Below are 18,098 nucleotides of genomic sequence, written 5' to 3'. Positions count from 1 at the left end.
TTACGCGTCCTATGCGCAGACTAAAACAACTCCTTGCTGTTTTTAATCTACTGTCCCTGAGAATATTTGACGTAAGTTAGGGGTGGTCACCTTGCGGTCGGTGTGAAAGGTTAGACGTTTACACCTATCCACTGTAACTGTAACGTTCAGCACGGCCGCTCGCTGAATTAAGCGGCCATACATTCAGTATCACTGTCGTATCACCGATTTACCAGCATCACTTATGTATTGAGACGTGCGTGGTTTGTTTTGCCGGACTGTTTCGCGTATCAGCAGCTCTGTTGTCGAGACAGACCAGCTGACGCACTTTAGGAAGACGTTAATTTCGGCCTCCGCCGGAGCCACGCTGCCTTCAGCCATCGTCTCGGGTGCTGCCTTTTCCTTAGCTTCGTTGAGGCGGTCAACCTCAGTTTGGGGCAATCACGGTTAGTGAAATAAAAGTGAAATAACTGCAGGTCTCCATCGAACTTGATGTAAGTACGGTTTGCGTGCCCGTGTTGATGTATCACACGTCCACTAGGGTTACGTCCATACAATAACAATCGGTACAGCTGCCCCGCGTGTGTACACATAAATGTCGTCTTTAGAAAGCCTCCTTCCGTCCTGTTATGTTGGTGCAGCCTACTTGGCCTACTCGCAACACATTGTTGCGAGATTGGGCTCACCGTCGCGGCGTTAGCAGTGTAGTATGGATGGGCGGTCGGCGGCACATATCCAATTAAGTGTTGCACATATCCAAGAAAGCGCGTTGACTACAGCCCAATGGTGGTATATACGCCCTCCATTGTCACATCAATGCACGAAGCCGTCCTAACGTTCCTATTACGTGTGTGAGAAGTGCAATCCGCCAATCAATGGGGTACTGGCCTTCGGCGACAGTCGTGTTTTCCACTGTGCTCGATGTTTTTTTTTTTTCTTGCTTTATTTGTACGTGCTTAGGTTGTGTTCTGCCCATACTACAATATAAATGGTGTTGTGCGACTGAACCAATATACTTCTTGCTGTAGCGGCTACAAAAAAAAAAAAAAAACACCTGTATTTCTGTGTAATTATAGTCGAAGTGGAACTCTGTGCACTCTGCTTTTCTGTTTGCATGATTCCGTGTACCTCTCTAGAAGTGCGTGACTTGAGGTCTTTTTTACTGCTAACCGGCCTTTGCAGACTATAGTTCATGCTTGGTATCACAAGGATTTCTAAATCGCCAACACTTCACGAGATTGCGAACAGTCATTTACGAAAAGTCCTTAAAACACAGTTCTCTCCCGACTGACTGGAAAATGGCATCGGTTGCTCAATCTGGCCCGCGCAACGTTATCAATAACTACCGCCCCATTTCACTCACTTCTGTGTGCTGCAAAATTCTTGAACACGTTTTATATACCGCCATTGTTAAGCATATAGATAGTAATTCTTTATTGAACTCAAACCAGCACGGATTTAGACATGAACTATCGTGCGTCACACAACTGGTAGAGTTCACACATGTTTTAGCAGCAGCACTGGACGATAACTCTTCGGTTGATTGTATTTTCCTCGACTTTCAGAAGGCGTTCGACACCGTTTCGCACTACTTATTACTGCAAAAACTGTCCAGCTTTGACATTAATCCCCAAGTTATTGCATGGGTTGCTGAATATTTACGTGAGAGGCGACAATGCGCAGTTGTAAACGGTGAACAGTCTGCAATAACTGATGTTACGTCAGGGGTGCCTCAGGGATCAGTACTGGGACCCCTTCTTTTCTTACTTTATATCAATGAGATTAACGAAAACGTACAATATCATATTAGGCTATTCGCAGATGACTGCATATTATACCGCAAAATTACCTCTGAAACTGACTGATCTGTGATCCAAAACGACTTATGTGCGATACACGCATGGTGTGAGCGATGGGAAATGAAACTGAAGCTTAAGAAAACGGTGTGCATGAGGTTCACCAGAAAAAAAAAAAGTCCAGGTTAATTCGAATACACAATAAACTGCTCACCGGTAAAAATGGTGTGCGAATACAAATACCTAGGCGTTTACTTTTGCCCCTCTTTATCATGGAGTCGGCATGTGGATTATACCGTAGGTAAAGCTTGTCGGAGTTTGGGATTTTTGCGACGAAATACACGTGCATTTCCACAGCAAACCCGGTAGTTATTATATAAAACATACGTAAGATCAGTGCTCGAATACGCGTGCTGCGTGTGGGACCCTTCAACAGCATCAAACAAAGAAAGATTAGAAAAAGTTCAGTCCATGGCGGCAAGATATGTGCTTAATATACCCATGTATGACAGACAGTTTAGTTCAACGGAATCTAAGGCGATATTAAAATGGAAGTCTCTGCAGCATGCGAAGAGCGTCATTTCGACTGAAGCTATTACACAGCATATATCATTTTCATACCCGAATTCCCCGTGACGTATACGTATACATTAACCGGCCTCACTACACATCAGCACGCAAAGATCACGAACACAATTAAGATAAGAGAATATAAATGCAATACATCGTCCTTCAGCAACTCTTTTTTTCCCAGAACTATCAGTCAGTGGAATCGACTTCCTTCCCCAATCGTAGGAATTTCGTCTAATGACGCATTCTTTTCTGCAACAAAAATGATTGAATCTTTTGACCACTGAGCCTTAAAAGAAATCATGCGTACGCCTGGTAATCACCATGATCTATACTGTATCCCATTTGTAAACTGTGTTGTTTTCTTTTAGTGCTTCCTTTGCATCTTGTGCTGTACTATATATTTACCACTGCCGCGCTTTGTTGTAATTACTGTTCGCATTGCCATTAACTATTATCACTGTGCTTTCTGTTTATTTTAGATTGTTTTCCGAATGTATACGACATTTTTGATGTAGCTGTGTTCGACGCAGCTGTGTACGTTTGTGTCGGCGTAGAATAATCTACATTTTCATTTGCACCTGCAACTTTCATGCTTGTTCTTCTTCTGTACCCCCCCCCCCCCCCCACTGTACGTAATGCCTGTATGGGCGCTATGGGTATTAAATAAATAAAATAATATAATAATTGTGTCTCAAAAATTCTGCATTCACACCTCCATACCGACACGTGCATGCACTCACTTATTAAAAATATAAAACAGCGCTTTTTTAAACACAAGACGAAGGAAAGAAGAGACGTATGTGTCCCTCCATTCCTTCGTCTTGTGTTTAAAAAAGCGCTGCTTTATATTTTTACCATGGAACCTCACCAACTCGCCCAATTTGCGTGTCTTGCTCACTTATTAGTCTGCATACAAGCCTTGGAAATTGAAATGCTTGTTTATATCGTGCAGACATACGTACAAGCATTTGATGCTGTGCTAACACAACGGAATAGGCTGCCCTCTGAGGACGCGCGCAGGACGTTCGCACACTAGCGAACACGGTGTGGCTAGCAGACGACGCAGGGAGCCATAATCAGCTGCTAAAGTTACGTCCACCGTGTGATTCGCAATGCGCACTTAAGTTTAATAATTATCTTGCCAGTCTCAGTGGTTGGCTCATGTCACTGGGACGCTGTCGCTTCGCGGTGCGCCGTCGTCGCTCCACTATTTTGCTCGAGTGGCTGGTGTCACTACAGCAAGAGACGGAGCGCGACGTGGGCTGGGGCGTCCACCGCTGCCACCAAGGCGATTTCCTTAAACAAAAAATATTACGGCGCCCGTGGAGCACTTAATAAAAAAAGAGAGAGAAGGACAACAGCGAGGTTCGAACCAACGTCCTCGCAGATCCGAGCACGACACGTACTAGCCCGCTGCGCCACTAGAGCCGATCGGTTCGGTGCGTCTGATCTCACGCTGGACGTAACTTTAAGATTTGTTATTCTTACGTCCAGACGTAACTGCAACGGCTCCTATAGTTACGTCTAGACGTAACGCGCTAGACACTCCGTTCTTCCTTTCCATCAAGAACCACTACTATTACAGACATTCACAAATCGCATACACATGGCCTTTATCTCACGCTCGTTATCGTTGCTTATAGATTTGGCGGCGGTCCACTGAACACGGGGACATCGCAGAAACAAAAGCGGCAACGACTTGCACACGAATCACTTTCTACGACACTCTACACAACGCGACCACGTCCCCACGGTTACACCACGGCCAGAGGCGGTTCTCGCGCACACAGTTCACGCTCAAAACCAACACCAGTAGTGCCGTCTCTGCCAACACCCACCACACCACGCAGAAATAAACGGCGGCCTGAGGGTCTCCCTTTTCGGAGGTGCACTGAGGTACGGGGGCGGAGTCACTTTTCTTTTTGTTGTTGTTCGTTTCCTGACGTCACTTCCGTTTCTTTTTTTTTCTTTTTCGCGTAGAGCGGCCAGGAGCGGCTGCATGTTTTCAAAAGTCTTTTTTTCTTTTTGCGCGGGTAGGAACAACGCTGTGCAGAGACCTTTAATCGCGATTTGGCTAACCTCAGAGCCAAACTCGATCCGTGTCGGCCCTGATCGCGATCAAAAGTGTTCGTACGACACCGGTATATGAAAGCAAGCTTGACGGCTCGCAGAAGTTCGAGCCATCGTGGTGACCGCTGTTATGACGGTGGATACGCAGGTCGTTGAAGGCGCACGTAATATTTCCAAGGTTATTGTCGTGATCGACTTGAACGTAAGCCTCCTGTGTTCCCGAAGAATCTGACCTGGAAACTGGACTCGCTTGAGCGCTGGCCAGACGTCGGCTGAGTTCAGTAACGAACTCTGGAATTAAAACGGCTGAACGAGTTGGCTGGGTGAGTGGAGCATTAGTTAATGCGCGCTAAATATGTTAATACTTTAATGAGGACGCGTCCAATGTCGACCGCATCCTGGATTATTACGTTGGCCGTCGTTCCAGTACCAAACAGCTACTTGGTGGCCCGTGGGCTGGCCGTATGTCGTATCCAATCTTTACTCGCGCGTCGCAGGCGCACGAATAATAAATCGAGCAATGTTGCAGGAACAAAAGCAACAAACCGTGTATCATTGTATCACCATAGAGAAAGGTATCACTGCCACCGTCAAACAGCCGACACACGATGGCTCGAACTTCTGCGTGCCGTCGAGCTTGCTTTCACACCGTGCCATAATACCGGTGTCGCACGGACACTTTTCATCGCGATCGACAGCCAACGTATCCAGGATGCGGTGACAGTTCGGTATTGAACTCAGCTGACGTCTGGCCAGCGCTCAAGCGAGTCCAGTTTCCAGGTCAGATTCTTCGGGAACACAGGAGGCTTATGTTCAAGTCGATCACGACAATAACCTTGGAAATATTACGTGCGCCTTCAACGACCTGCGTATCCACCGTCATAACAGCGGTCACCACGATGGCTCGAACTTCTGCGAGCCGTCAAGCTTGCTTTCACACCGTGTCATATACTGGTGTCGTACGGACACTTGATCGCAATCAGGGCCGACACGGATCGAGTTTGGCTCTGAGGTTAGCCAAATCGCGATTAAACCATGCAGCCGACCTTGATGCAGCGATCAAATGTGCCCGTGCCAGCAGAGAACATCGTGTCAGCCTGTCGGCGCTGTCGGGTTAGTCGGGTCCATGCTCTGCAGTGCTGTCCCTCCTACCCGCGCAAAAAAAAAAAAAAAAGATGACTTCAGAACACATACAGCCGCTCCACGCAAAAAAAGAAAAAAACGGAAGTGACGTCAGGAAACGAACAACAACAAAAAGAAAAGTGACTCCGCCCCCGTACCTCAATGCACCTCCGGAAAGGGAGACCCACCTCCGAAAAGGGCGACCCGTTAGCATGGTCCCTAAGAGTGTCGCCGTCTGGTGGCGTCCAGTGGAAGGCATCACCGTCGGTGCCAGCGTCTCCCATTGGAAACCCTCGGCGGTCGGCACACTAGTAAGTATATTCTAGGCACTATAATGATGGGTAGTACACAAATTTGCCTAGTCTTCGTGCTTGCGGCTTCAAACGTACTTGTGGCTTTGTTTATTGCTGTGTTTTGGCGTTCGTTTCGGATAAAAGAATAGACCGTTGTGAACTTCGTGACCAGATTTGAATTGCTGAGCCTAAAGAAGTTAAAGTGGCGAAGTGAAACTGCTGACTTTTGCTGAACTTTGTTTTTCGACAAAGCGGATGCAGCCGACGCGGAGCCAAACGGAGCCGAAAGTACGAAGTTTAGACAAATTTGTGTACTACCCATCATTCCCATGCTGGCTGAAGCGTCATGCGTTGCAGCTCCCATAGACACTAGCGCCAGAGTTCCCTCTAGTAAGTATTGTAGGAAACTCTATGCGGTAATTCCTGCGGAACTAAAGTGCAAAAAAAAAAAAAAAAAACATTACATTTCGTGGTATTTATTTCATTTCATTACTTACCTCCTTCTCGGTAATGTCGGGACTGCGCTTCCAACATAATGACTTTATAGATATCCTTTTCGGGTGGCCGAACAGTTCATCAAACTTGTCTTCGCAAACGCTACGGATGTCGTCGGAGCTGCTGCTGCTGCTACCCCTGCTACCGTCGTCGTCGGCTTCTATGACAGAAAGATGCAACGATGGCATGGCTAAAGCCTTCGCGTACCATTTCTTCGGCATGCTTCGTGCATAGCGTGCGTCCTTGAGGTTGTGAAGCAGCGTACTGCAGAACATTGCAGAACACGGACGGCGCTCGCACAGAGCTTCTGCCATGCTTCTGCTACTTCTGCTACAAACGTCGCAGCGGATGACTGACGGATATTGTCAAACTCTCGGTCGCGCGCCGAGAGCGCCCTGAGAAGCGTGATAGCGCTAATAGCGCTGCAAGTACTATCACCATCATTACACAAACGCTGCCTATTTTTTTAGAGTCAGTATATCAACTCTATGCCAAGATATCAGCATATCAGCGCTTTAGTGGTTATCGCTTTACCGGCCCAGCTGTTCCTCTAGTCGTTACTCTATGGTTTTCTTATTTCGACCCGGTCAAGATGAAACAGCTTCAAACGGCCCCATACAGCCAGTAGCCATGTCATAGCCTTTATCAATGGACGCTTTCGACCTGCGTACATTAGCGCTACAGTCTCTGCTAGTGTTCTAGAAGTTTAATTAGCGCAGGGCCGAATGCGGGCAGCAACGTCCGTGCTCTGCAGGCGCTACGCTTCTTCAAGTGCAAAGAGGACATATTACGACGTGCTGGAGGTTAGTCCGAGCGCAAAGCCGAACGAAATCAAGGCGGCCTATTACAGGCTCTCGATGAGGTACCACCCCGACAAAAACAAGGGCAGTAGTGGCGAGCGCTTCCAGGAGATCACCACTGCGTACGACACGCTCTCTAACGAATCCCTGCGGGCGCACTACGACGATAAGATTATGGGAGGCTCCTCTTCCCCGCTGCAGGGCCTTCACGCGAGGAAGCCGACGAGGCGCGCGCCAATGGGCGGCCGCTCGCAGATATACAACTTCGACGAATTCTACCGGCAGCACTACGGGGATGCCGTGAAGTCGTACCAGTGGCGCAAGCAGAAGTACGAGGACGTGTTGCGAGAGGAGGAGATGCAGATCAGGCGAGGGAAAGGAGACGCGGGTGTGGCCGTGGCACTGTTTGCCGTTGTCGCCCTTGCCCTGTTCGGCGTACACGTGTGGGAGAAAATGCACGACACGCCTTCTTCGCCACCTCAAGAGAGGAAATAAACATTTTATTTCTTACACATCTCCAAGTGCAGAGTTTGGTTTGTACAGTAGGGTGCGCGGTGGTGATACGAGACTGGAACGGCGCTTGGAATGTCGAGACGACCTTCTCACGGGAGTCATCACTGCAACACTCGTACGCTGTCTGCCGTGGATCCTGCAAAGGGTCCGGTGAGCACAACTACGGCACAAGAACTGGCTACTTACTGATTGAGGCCAGGTTTCTCGTACACCTTGTAGTCAATAATTGTTGATGCAAACACGTTTTCTGTTGACACATGCTCGAGATTCGGCTTCCTGTTCTGCTTGTGTTCGTGCTTTCTTGCGGGCGAGCTGCGAGTTGCTCCAGGCGACTTCTTCATTAGGCTGTCCAAGGCGTCAGTCAATTCACTGCGTCCCTGTTGGTATGAACAACACAGTGATCAGCCAAGAACGAATTGGAATATAGACGCAATCAAAAGCGGAAATTCCTTTTGTGTGCACTACAAGTAATGTCCCCTGGGCTTCCACTGTAAGAAACGGCCTCATTGAGTCGCAGCCTCCCATGTGGCAGTCGCCCGCTTGGCCGAATATGCTCCCTTAATTTCAGTTAGGTTTTAGCTAAAAACCTACGAAAGCACTTACATTCGACTCGGACGACACGACTGTTCCTATAAACAGCATTTATTTCACGTAATTTCGAGCAGTTGGCCGTATCTTTAGTGGATTGTGAGAGCGCGGCGGCTGCACGCCAGTGCGCTTGTCGACGGCCGTGACGTCAATGCTCCAGCAAGAGGGGGCAACCGGCACGCTCTCTCCTGCCCTGCCACTTCCCTTTCTCCACCTCTCACGGACCGAGGGTGGCTCGGGGAGGCTGGTGTGGCGCTAGCCTTGTCCTTTCCCCACATGGGAGACAAAATAACGCTTCTTCCTCAAAATCCACTACAACTACCGAGCGTGTCGCGAGTGCGCAAAGATGCAAGGTGTGAGTGACAGTAGTTCCGCGAGCGGTGATTGCGACCCCGAGTTCGACAGGCCTCCGAAACGGATGCGCCAAATACAACCATATGTATGTGACCCTTCTGCTTTGTCAAGCGACAGCGAGGACGACGAGCCAGATGAGCCGCCATAGCCCAACGTGGGTCGGCAGCCGGGACCAGCAATTTATACAGTCACTATCCTCGAAGTGTTCGGAGCACAAAAAGTCGCGCTTTGAAGGCACCCATGTTGGCTGCGATGGGCGCGCAGGGCGAATCCATATCCTTCGAAGCTTCGGCTCTGTCTGAAAGGTATGACAGGGCTTGTCGCTCCCGACGCTACTTCTCGCACACACTAACGCAGAACAGCGTTGAGGCATTGTGCGTTGTGTCAGGTGCTTCACCATTCACATTACTTAGCAGCACACAACACAAACGGCAAATTCGTAGACGCGGACGCAAGCTCCGCTTGCGAAAACAAATATACGGCCGATAGCGCGGCAACGGCGTCGTTGGCTGCTGGCAGGGGCGTAGCCAGGGGGGGTTGGGGGACCCCCCCCCCCCCCCGAAATTTTTCAGTTTTGCTTGCGTATATATACATGCGCACATACAAACGCACGCACGAACATACATAAAGTATGGTTGAACCCCCCCCGGAAAAAAATTTCTGGCTACGCCCCTGGCTCCTGGTTCAGCACACGCACGGAGAACACCTTCCCGACCGCGAAAACATGTTTTGAGAGAGACGTGCGACAGCGGGTGGCGGCTTGCGATGTCGATTGGTAAGCGATTCTGCAGCGAGCACGGTGGCGAGTCAGTATCCACTGAGTTTCGCGTCACTTCCTCTCTAGTTCGCGGCGTCTATTTGCGAAAAATGCATGAAATTCATTATTTTCTGCTAGTCTCTGGCTGAAATGAAGGTTGTTTCAACAAATTTCAGCACCCAATCTTTCAATTGGGCCATTTATCTCGGCGGCGAAAATTTTATTCAGTATCCCTTTAACGTCCCAAAGCGACTCTGACTATGAAAGCGCCATAGGGGAGGGCTTCGCTGAATGCTGACCACCTGGGGTTTTTTAATGTGCGCGGACATCATGTAGTATGTGGGCCTCAAGAATTCTGGAATGCAACTGCCATACACAGCTCCTTAATTTATGTTATTAAGTGTGTTTATGCACATTAATCTTGTAATCGATTCTACAGTTTACTGGAATAACTTGCACATTGCCTTGTTTGCCTGCGTGTTTTATATGGTCACCAGCGAACAGAGGTATTGCAACACCATAAGTATAGCTAAAGAACATTCAAATCAAACTTCTATGCACATAATGGCAATCATTTCATTTTTAACAACATTAAATACTGTAGTAAAGCACACATCTGGATCCTCAGCCAGTTTGACTAGTGAGGGACCATGGCATAGTATGCCCAATACACAACCAATCTTCAATCCTTTTGTACACTACTCGCCTTTCCCCCAAAACATGTTTCTCTTTTGTTTTTTATCCTCTGTATTTGACTACACAAGAGCAACTTGCATGCTACTGATAAAATCAAAAGCAGTTTATTTTTACAAATCGCATCATGAAGGACAAGGGACAAACCTTAAGTATGAAACACACAATAGCAGCCACAGTGGCACTTTTGATCACCATTCATACTTGCAACCACAAGCAAGCGCTTGGTCCAGAGCTTGTGGTCAGAACTGCTAATGGGCATACACGTAACCAAGGCCTCTGCAGTTTGCTGGTGGGAGCGCACTAGCTGCAGTAGCTTTGACTACCATGTGTGTATTGTCCCACAGCACAACAAACAGCCAAGTCTACAAAATACCCGATCTCGTCAGTGCATGCTGAGTTTCAGCTATAACTACAGTTGGTTTTTGTACCACCTCTCGGATGCTAATGCCGAAAAAGTTGCATGGAACAGACACTGCATTGCAACACCATAGCTGCAACATCGTTACTTGCGACATATTCGGGACAGTGTCCTTGCAGTTTCTTGTATGCCACTTTCTTCTGGTTCAAGAGGGTACTCACCTTGCCTGTCGTGCATGCACAGTTCCTACTGCCAAACTTTTGTCATGCCATAGTTGGCAAAGAAGCAGCAACTGATGCAAGATAATTATCAAAATAAAGCTGATAGTAAAACCTTACAAGAGACACTCAAGGTGTCCGGGTGTCATGAGTAAGAGCCCCTCGGAGGCAAAAAGATGACGACGAAGTCCTCAAGACATTCGAAGCGGCACGAGCAGGTGCTTGGAACATTCCACAGAGCTCGAGGCACGCGAACCGAGCCATGGAGGAGGACGAAGAGCAATGAGCTGGCATTGTCTTCGTGGGCTCGGCAGAGGAAGGTCGCATCGCCAGCAGACGCACTGGCGACGGCAGCGACGGGCGTTCGGGTCTGCGGACGGTGACACGGGCATCCCGAGGTGAGGCCGGCGAGATCGACGACGTTCGAGCAAGGCACCTCGGCGATGCAGTGGCCGCGCCCCGCAAGTACGGACGTTCCCGGCGCAAGACCTCTTCCGAAGCAAGCCACCGAAGGCAATCAACGAAGGGCCACGTCAGCGGTGGAACGCCATGCTTGGCGAAGGAGCCGACAACGACGTTAGGCCTAGCGAGCCTAGCCGTCAGGAGAGCGGAGTGCCTGCTTGTGAACAGGCAGCGACGGTTGGCGCATTGTGCTACGGCGTGGACCATGTCAAGTTAAATGACCGGACGACGTAGACACCAGACGGGACTTTGGCTTTGCACCAAGTCATCAGAAATGACAAGTAAGGCCGGTCCGACGTGTTAGTTGTTATAAGACTGGAGCAGGCTAGGGGTAGGACGATTTAGTTATGTACCGAGTTGAGAGGCTGAAGTTCGTAGCGACTGTATTTTGTACATTTGTATATTTTAGAGTGCCAAGTTTTCCTTTTTTTTTGTTTGTTTCATAAAAGTTTGCAGTGCTATACCCCGAGTCTTGCTGAGTCTACCGCACCGGGCCACCCGAAATTCGTGACACCGGGCAACATGTCTCTTGTAACCAAAATTCTAAAAATGCTGAGGAGCCTGACTATAGACCACTTCATAATTCAATAGCATCAGTGTGTGTTTGAACACATCTACGAGAAATTGCTCAGGTTGGCTTGAGAGAAGTCGTTCATAGTAGTTTGTTTTTTAGTGACTGCAGATTGTGTTATCTTCAGTCCCAACTTCTGGAGGTAAAAGTACCTCACTTGTAGCTCACAACAGTTTTGAAGGACTCTTAGTGGCATACCAAGTGCCATGGGCAACTTGCTGGCACCCAGTCCTTGTGGGAGCATGCAAGTGCGGTGCAATCTGCAGTTGCAACATCCGGCTGCAGGACCAGGACAAGGGAATGAAACTTGAAAGTACTTGCATAGCACGGTCAGACATTCGTGCAATCGAGCACATCTGGTACTGCATAGCCACCGCTGCCACAACATGCCGATGCTGTGCGCTACAGTGCACCAAGTTACACAGTAGTGCAATAGCTCAGTCTCATGACACGTGCAGACATGTCATTCTTGCGTTTTTGTCATTTGAAATATTAGGAGGCTTCAGGATCCTTAAGGCACGTTCACACTGAGCGCGGATCCGGCACGCGGAGAGGCGGAAAGCGGACGCGGATTATCCGCAAAAGCGGAAAACTCGCTGCCACTTGCCCGGATCGCTCCCAGACCGATTTTCTCTGCGCAGAAAAGTTGGCCGCTTTGGCTGCAGCTAATCAGGGCCCGAGAAGCGCCGCGCAGTATTGTGTAGTGCCGCAAGACGGCGACACGTCCGCCGTGGATTGGTGGATTGCTCCGCTCCTGCGGCGGAGCGGGCAGAAGGCAACGTGGTTGGTCTGAAGAGCCGCGCGGCCTCGCTGCTTCTCCGCTTTGAAAATCTGCTTGCCCGCTTGCGTGCTCCACGTTCGGTGTGAACGTGCTTTTACAACAGTTGTCATGTCAATGTGGAACTGGGAATTGGGTGCTGCAGTAAAAGCTCGTTAATTCGACCCCCATTAATTTGGAAAATCGGATATTCGGACATGTTTTCTGGTCCCAGCAAGCATATGTGTTGTTTAATGGCGTCAAACTCGTTAATTCTGTCATATCTGGCTGCAACCCGGTTAATTCAGATGATCCTTGGAGGCGCCAAGCACGATCAGTGGTCGTCCAGCTAGTTTCTCATTTGGAGCAATTTTTGGAGCAGGAAAAAAGCTTATTTGGAGCAGATTTGTAGCAGAAGTAACTGTGTTTAGGAGCAGCTTTGGAGCTGAAAAAGAATGGACTTTGGGGTCACTTGGAGTATTATAGCAGTAAGTCTGCAACTATTTAGTGCACATTAATGCAGCTCTAACGTAAACAAGAAGACAAGACCAACAGCCAGAGAGCAGCCATTAATTAGGCTGTTTACACGCAATAATGTCATACAAAGGCTTCACCGCAACACACAAGATGTGCGATGTTGTGAAGCATTAGTGACAAGTCAAGCATAGCATATACGGTTTCTACGAGTGACCGGGGTCAAAACGTAATTCCGTCCTAGTTTCCGAGAGGAGAGACCCCCCTTCTTCCCCGACCTTTATCACAACTTGGATTTGCCGCTGGCAGGAGTTCTCCAACTGACTCGACCATGTACCGATTATTTCCCACTAATTTACACAGTTTATTATTTCGAGAAACAAATTTGCATCGACGAAGCCACCGCAAGCCGCATCCACACTTCTGTAGTCTGTGAAGATGAAGAAACTCACGCGCTAGTGGCGCTCCAGATTCATCATTGCGCAGAATTGTGTGATTAGCGGACATAGGGAGGCCACACTCGGCACACTTGCAAGCATGACTTGTAAGATGTGCACAGGTGGGAAACACTGTGTGAGTTTTGCTAGCTGAGAGTGACTTGTTTCACAATGGAGGTGCGCGAAGAGCGCTATGATGCACGCGAGCGGCAGCGTGCCCTTCATGCCCGATGTGCATTCATGCAACGATATTGACATAGAACACTTCATTTTGCGAAATATCTAACTATTGTATGTGTGAATCTTAATTTGCGGGAATATGCCTCGTGGTTTTGACACGTAAAACGCCAGAAATTATTATGCGTGAAGAACCCGTTTACAGCGCGCGGTGTCTAAAACGCTACAGCCACATGGTCCGCGTGCAGTGCTGGGCAGTATCGAAGATACATGTATCTTAGGTACTATCTTGGATACTCTTCGGGAATCTTGTATCTGTATCGCGATACGCCTCGCAAAACGAGTATCTCTATCTACATTTCCGATACATTCAATAATGTATCCTGTATCTGAAGATTCAAGATACTGCTATTGCAACACCACCGTGCGAAACAATTATTGCTGGCTGAAGTCCGCTTCTCAAGCTAGTACTGGCGGCCCCGCCATGGTGGTCTAGTGGTTATGGCGCTCGACTGCTGACCCGAAGGTCGCGGAATCGAAGCTCGGCTGCGGTGGCTGCATTTTCGATGGAGGCGAAAATGTTTGAGGCCCGTGTACTTAAGGTGCACGTTAAAGAACCCCAGGTGGTCGAAATTTCCACAGCCCTCCACTACGGCATCTCTCATAATCATATCATGGTTTTGGGATGTTAAACCATAGATATTATTATTACTGGCGCCACTAAGCCACCTGAATAAAACTAAGGGCAGTGACATAATTTTAACTTACTGACAGAGTCCTCTATAGTGAGGGCAGGCGATGAGGTCAGCGCATCCCTATCTGTGGAGCAAGGTCACGTGGCAGTGCTCGCGCTGTCTCGACACAAACAAGCACGCGAAAGTCTACGCCTAGCTCACGTAGATTTTGTTTTCTCAATTATTCTTTTGTCTTTTTAGTTGTGTCAGTTCCATGACACTTGCTCTTAGCCATGGTCCTGTGTCGCATACTCCAAATGAGTGCAGTGTCTATTACGCAAATTCTTTTGGCACTTTCATGTCATTATTGAAGATTCTCTTGCATGGTGCTTCGTTACGAAATCTGAAGCATGCAAGAACGAAGCTGCCTGCGTCTCATGGCTTTCACTCACCAGTGATTTGAAGGACCTCGTGGATGTAAGTTTGCCTTACATGCGATGACATCGACTGATATGCATAAGCTTCGAAGAACTATAGCTTCACCGGTACCGATACTCGATCTAATAGAACAAGCCTTTACCTAACAAAAGATATCTCGGTGTAGCGTTTCTTTTTTTTCTGCTGTCTATATATTCAAAGAGCTTTTTAAATCATAATTTTCTTGCTAACAAAAATGCTTTCTTAGCTGTCCTTCTTTTGCATTTCATACATTACCTAAGTCTTTTTATTGTTTTGATGTGTGGTCGCTGCAATACGTCTTTTGTAACGTGCTGCCAAAACAAGCTCTCTGCTTTGTTGTTGCTTTTAAATGTCTGCGTTATTTCTACTACTGTTTACACATTTATACTTGCTGAAAACCTTGGAACTTTTTGAGAAAACACCTATTTTTATTATTTATTTTTGGTATTTTATTTATTTTTTTGGGGGGGAGGGGGGCTAGCCCCCCCCGATGTTTCAGGGTTGCAGATGTTCTTTCGTTTAAGAAAAATTGTTCAAAGATTACTTGTTAGTGAGCATATCGATAACGAACACTTCACACCAGCAGATACACAGAATATGAACAGCCATTGCAGTTTTATGTCCCTTACGTATACACTATTCGTAAAAAAAATGTCGCTTCCAGCTTTGTTGCTGCTATACACCAGTGCGGTGATCAGGTATCGTGTAGTGGTGGTTTATGGACAAGGTAAAACTCCACGCCGGTATTTGCACCATCGTGCGAAGGCTTCTTATTCGAGTTCTTGTGGTTAGATGGCACCCGCTAGCTGGTTGGCAAGCTGAGCAGCAATTCCCATCAATTACAAAAAGACAAGCAAGAACCACTGTCAGCGGAGTGTATAAAGAGATGTCCTGTTAAGCAGCTTAAACAAACCCCGGTAAGTTGTTTCGGAATAGGACTAATGTACTTTGAGCAAGAAAGCCAAAACATTTAAGATACTAACAGACATTTCATTCAAATGAAACAAAATTGGTCACAGCTAATAGATTTCAAGCAGACATTTTTGTGCATTGGCGTTTGCTGCTACATAATATGGATATATAATAACTAATTTGCGAATGTATCAAAGTATCTTAAGATACAATTGGCAAGTATCGTATCGAATACAATTATTGCGGTAGTATCTTGTATCTGTATCTCAAATACTTCTTGCCCGAGTATCTTGTATCGTATCGCAATACAATTTCAAAGGATCTTTGCCCAGCCCTGTCCGCGTGCACGATAAGCATAAGGGCTCGGTTAAAAACTCACTTTTCTACGTATTACCGGCAGTTCCTCAATAAGAGCGATGAGTTTCCAGAGTATAGAGAAAATGGTGGGCATTCAATAATGGAGATTTTGGTAAGGCCAATGAGGAAACGCATATCTGTGGAAAACTGGTTCCGCGGCAGCATGCAAAATCTGTGTGTCATCATCATCATCATCAGCCTGTCTACGCCCACTGCAGGGCAAAGGCCTCTCCCATGTTCCGCCAATCAACCCGGTCCTGTGCTTTCTGCTGCCACGTTATACCTGCAAACTTCTTAATCTCATCTACCCACCTAATTTTCTGTCTCCCCCTCACGCGTTTGCCATCTCTTGGAATCCAGTCAGTTACCCTTAATGACCACCGGTTATCCTGCCGACGTGCTACGTGCCCGGCCGATATCCATTTCTTCTTCTTGATTTCAACTATGATATCCTTAACCCCCGTTTGTTCCCTGACCCACTCTGCTCTCTTCCTGTCTCTTAAGGTTACACCTATCATTTTTCTTTCCATCGCTCGCTGCGTCATCCTCAAGTTAAGTTGAACCCTCTTTGTAAGTCTCCAGATTTCTGCTCCGTAGGTAAGTACCGGTAAGATGCAGCTGTTATATACCTTCCTCTTGAGGGATAGTGGTAGACTACCATTCATGATTTCATAATGCTTGCCGAATGAGCCCCATCCCATCCTTATTCTTCTAGTTATTTCACTCTCATGGTTCGGCTCCGCAGTTACTACCTGTCCTAAGTAGACGTACTCCTTTACAACTTCCAGTGTCTCGCCATCTATCGCAAAGCGCTGTTCTCTGCCAAGATTGTTCCACATTACTTTAGTTTTATGCATATTAATTTTCAGACCTACTCTTCTACTTTCCGTATCCAGTTCAGTAATCATGAGCTGTAATTCGTCTCCCGCGTTACTCATCAATGCAATGTCGTCAGCAAATCGCAGGTTACTGAGATACTCTCCATTAACTCTTATCCCTAATTCTTCCCAATCTAGGGCCCTGGAAACCTCCTGTAAACACGCGGTGAGTAGCATTGGAGAGATCGTGTCTCCCTGTCATACGCCCTTCTTTATTGGGATTCTGTCGCTTTCTTTATGGAGGACTGTAGTGGCTGTGGATGCGCTGTAGATTTCTTCCATTATGTTTATATAGGCTTCGTCGATGCCCTGATTTCGCAGTGCTTGCATGACTGCTGATGTCTCCACCGAATCAAATATAGGGGTTGGTTGTATTCCGCGCATTTCTCTATCACCTGATTGATAGTATGAATATGGTCTATTGTTGAGAAGCCTGTACGAAATCCTGCCTGGTCCCTTGGTTGATTAAACTCTAATGTCGTATTAATTCTGTTAGCAATTACTTTTGTGAATAGCTTGTAGACAACGGACAGTAAGCTGATGGGCCTGTAATTTTTCAGGTCCTTGACGTCCACTTTCTTATGGATCAAGATGATGTTGGCATTCTTCCAAGATTCTGGTATCCTCCCCGTCGAGAGACACTTCGTATACAGGGTGGCCAGTTTCTCTAACATAATCTCTGCACCGTCTTTCAACAGGTCTGATGATACCTGATCCTCACCAGCAGCTTTGCCTCTTTGCATTCCCTTTAGGGCTTTCTTTACTTCTCCTGTCAATACTGGTGGGATGTCAGATTCCTCTGGGCTATTACTGCTTCTTACGTTATCATCCTGACTGTCTCGGCTGCTGTACAGATCTCTGTAGAACTCTTCCGCTACCTCAACTATTCTATCCATATTGGTTGTGACCTTGCCATACTTGTCCCTTAATGCATACATCTTATTTTTGCCTATGCACAGTTTTGTCTTCATAGCTTTGAGGCTTCTTCCGTTCTTTAGAGCATGCTCAATTCTCTCTATATTATACTTTCTTATGTCGGCTACTCTACGCCTATTGATTAACTTCGAAAGCTCCGCCAGCTCTATTTTGTCTGTTGCATTTGAGGCTTTCATGGTTTGATGTTTCTTAATGAGGTTTTTTGTCTCTTGGGATAGCTTACCAGTGTCCTGTCTAACGACTGTACCCCCGACTTCCACTGCACACTCCTTAATGATGCTAGTCAGATTATCATTCACTGCGTCAACGCTAAGGTCGGTTTCCTCGGTTAAAGCCGCGTACCTATTCTGAAGTGAAACTCTGAATTCCTGTACTTTCCCTCTCAGAGCTAG

At 47.3% G+C, this 18,098-nt stretch overlaps 2 protein-coding genes across 2 annotated transcripts in view; one reads left to right on the top strand and one right to left on the bottom strand.

Annotated features, from left to right (window-relative positions):
- The first annotated feature begins 6,959 nt into the window (after positions 1 to 6,959).
- On the top strand, positions 6,960 to 7,644 carry LOC119382377 (dnaJ homolog subfamily C member 30, mitochondrial). Its single transcript, XM_037650071.2, has one exon. The coding sequence runs from the start codon at positions 7,054 to 7,056 to the stop codon at positions 7,621 to 7,623; it is 570 nt and encodes a 189-aa protein (XP_037505999.1). The 5' UTR covers positions 6,960 to 7,053; the 3' UTR covers positions 7,624 to 7,644.
- The window catches only part of LOC119382376 (uncharacterized), a 65,328-nt gene continuing 54,856 nt past the window's right edge, over positions 7,627 to 18,098 (bottom strand). The window contains exons 9-10 of the mRNA XM_037650069.2: positions 7,828 to 8,018; positions 7,627 to 7,777 (exon numbers count right to left, since the gene is read on the bottom strand). Of these exons, the coding sequence (XP_037505997.1) occupies positions 7,636 to 7,777; positions 7,828 to 8,018 (333 nt within the window). The 3' untranslated portion in view covers positions 7,627 to 7,635. The remainder of the gene's footprint in view (positions 7,778 to 7,827; positions 8,019 to 18,098) is intronic.

This window comes from Rhipicephalus sanguineus, chromosome 2 (assembly GCF_013339695.2).
Source record: "Rhipicephalus sanguineus isolate Rsan-2018 chromosome 2, BIME_Rsan_1.4, whole genome shotgun sequence".
NCBI classification, from domain to species: Eukaryota; Metazoa; Arthropoda; class Arachnida; order Ixodida; family Ixodidae; genus Rhipicephalus; species Rhipicephalus sanguineus.
Note: the sequence above shows the minus strand (reverse complement) of the source record. Positions and strands in the feature narration are given on the sequence as shown.

Bases quoted from the DNA above. Each gene is read 5' to 3' on its own strand.
- LOC119382377 (XM_037650071.2), top strand. From the start codon at position 7,054: ATGCGGGCAGCAACGTCCGTGCTCTGCAGGCGCTACGCTTCTTCAAGT.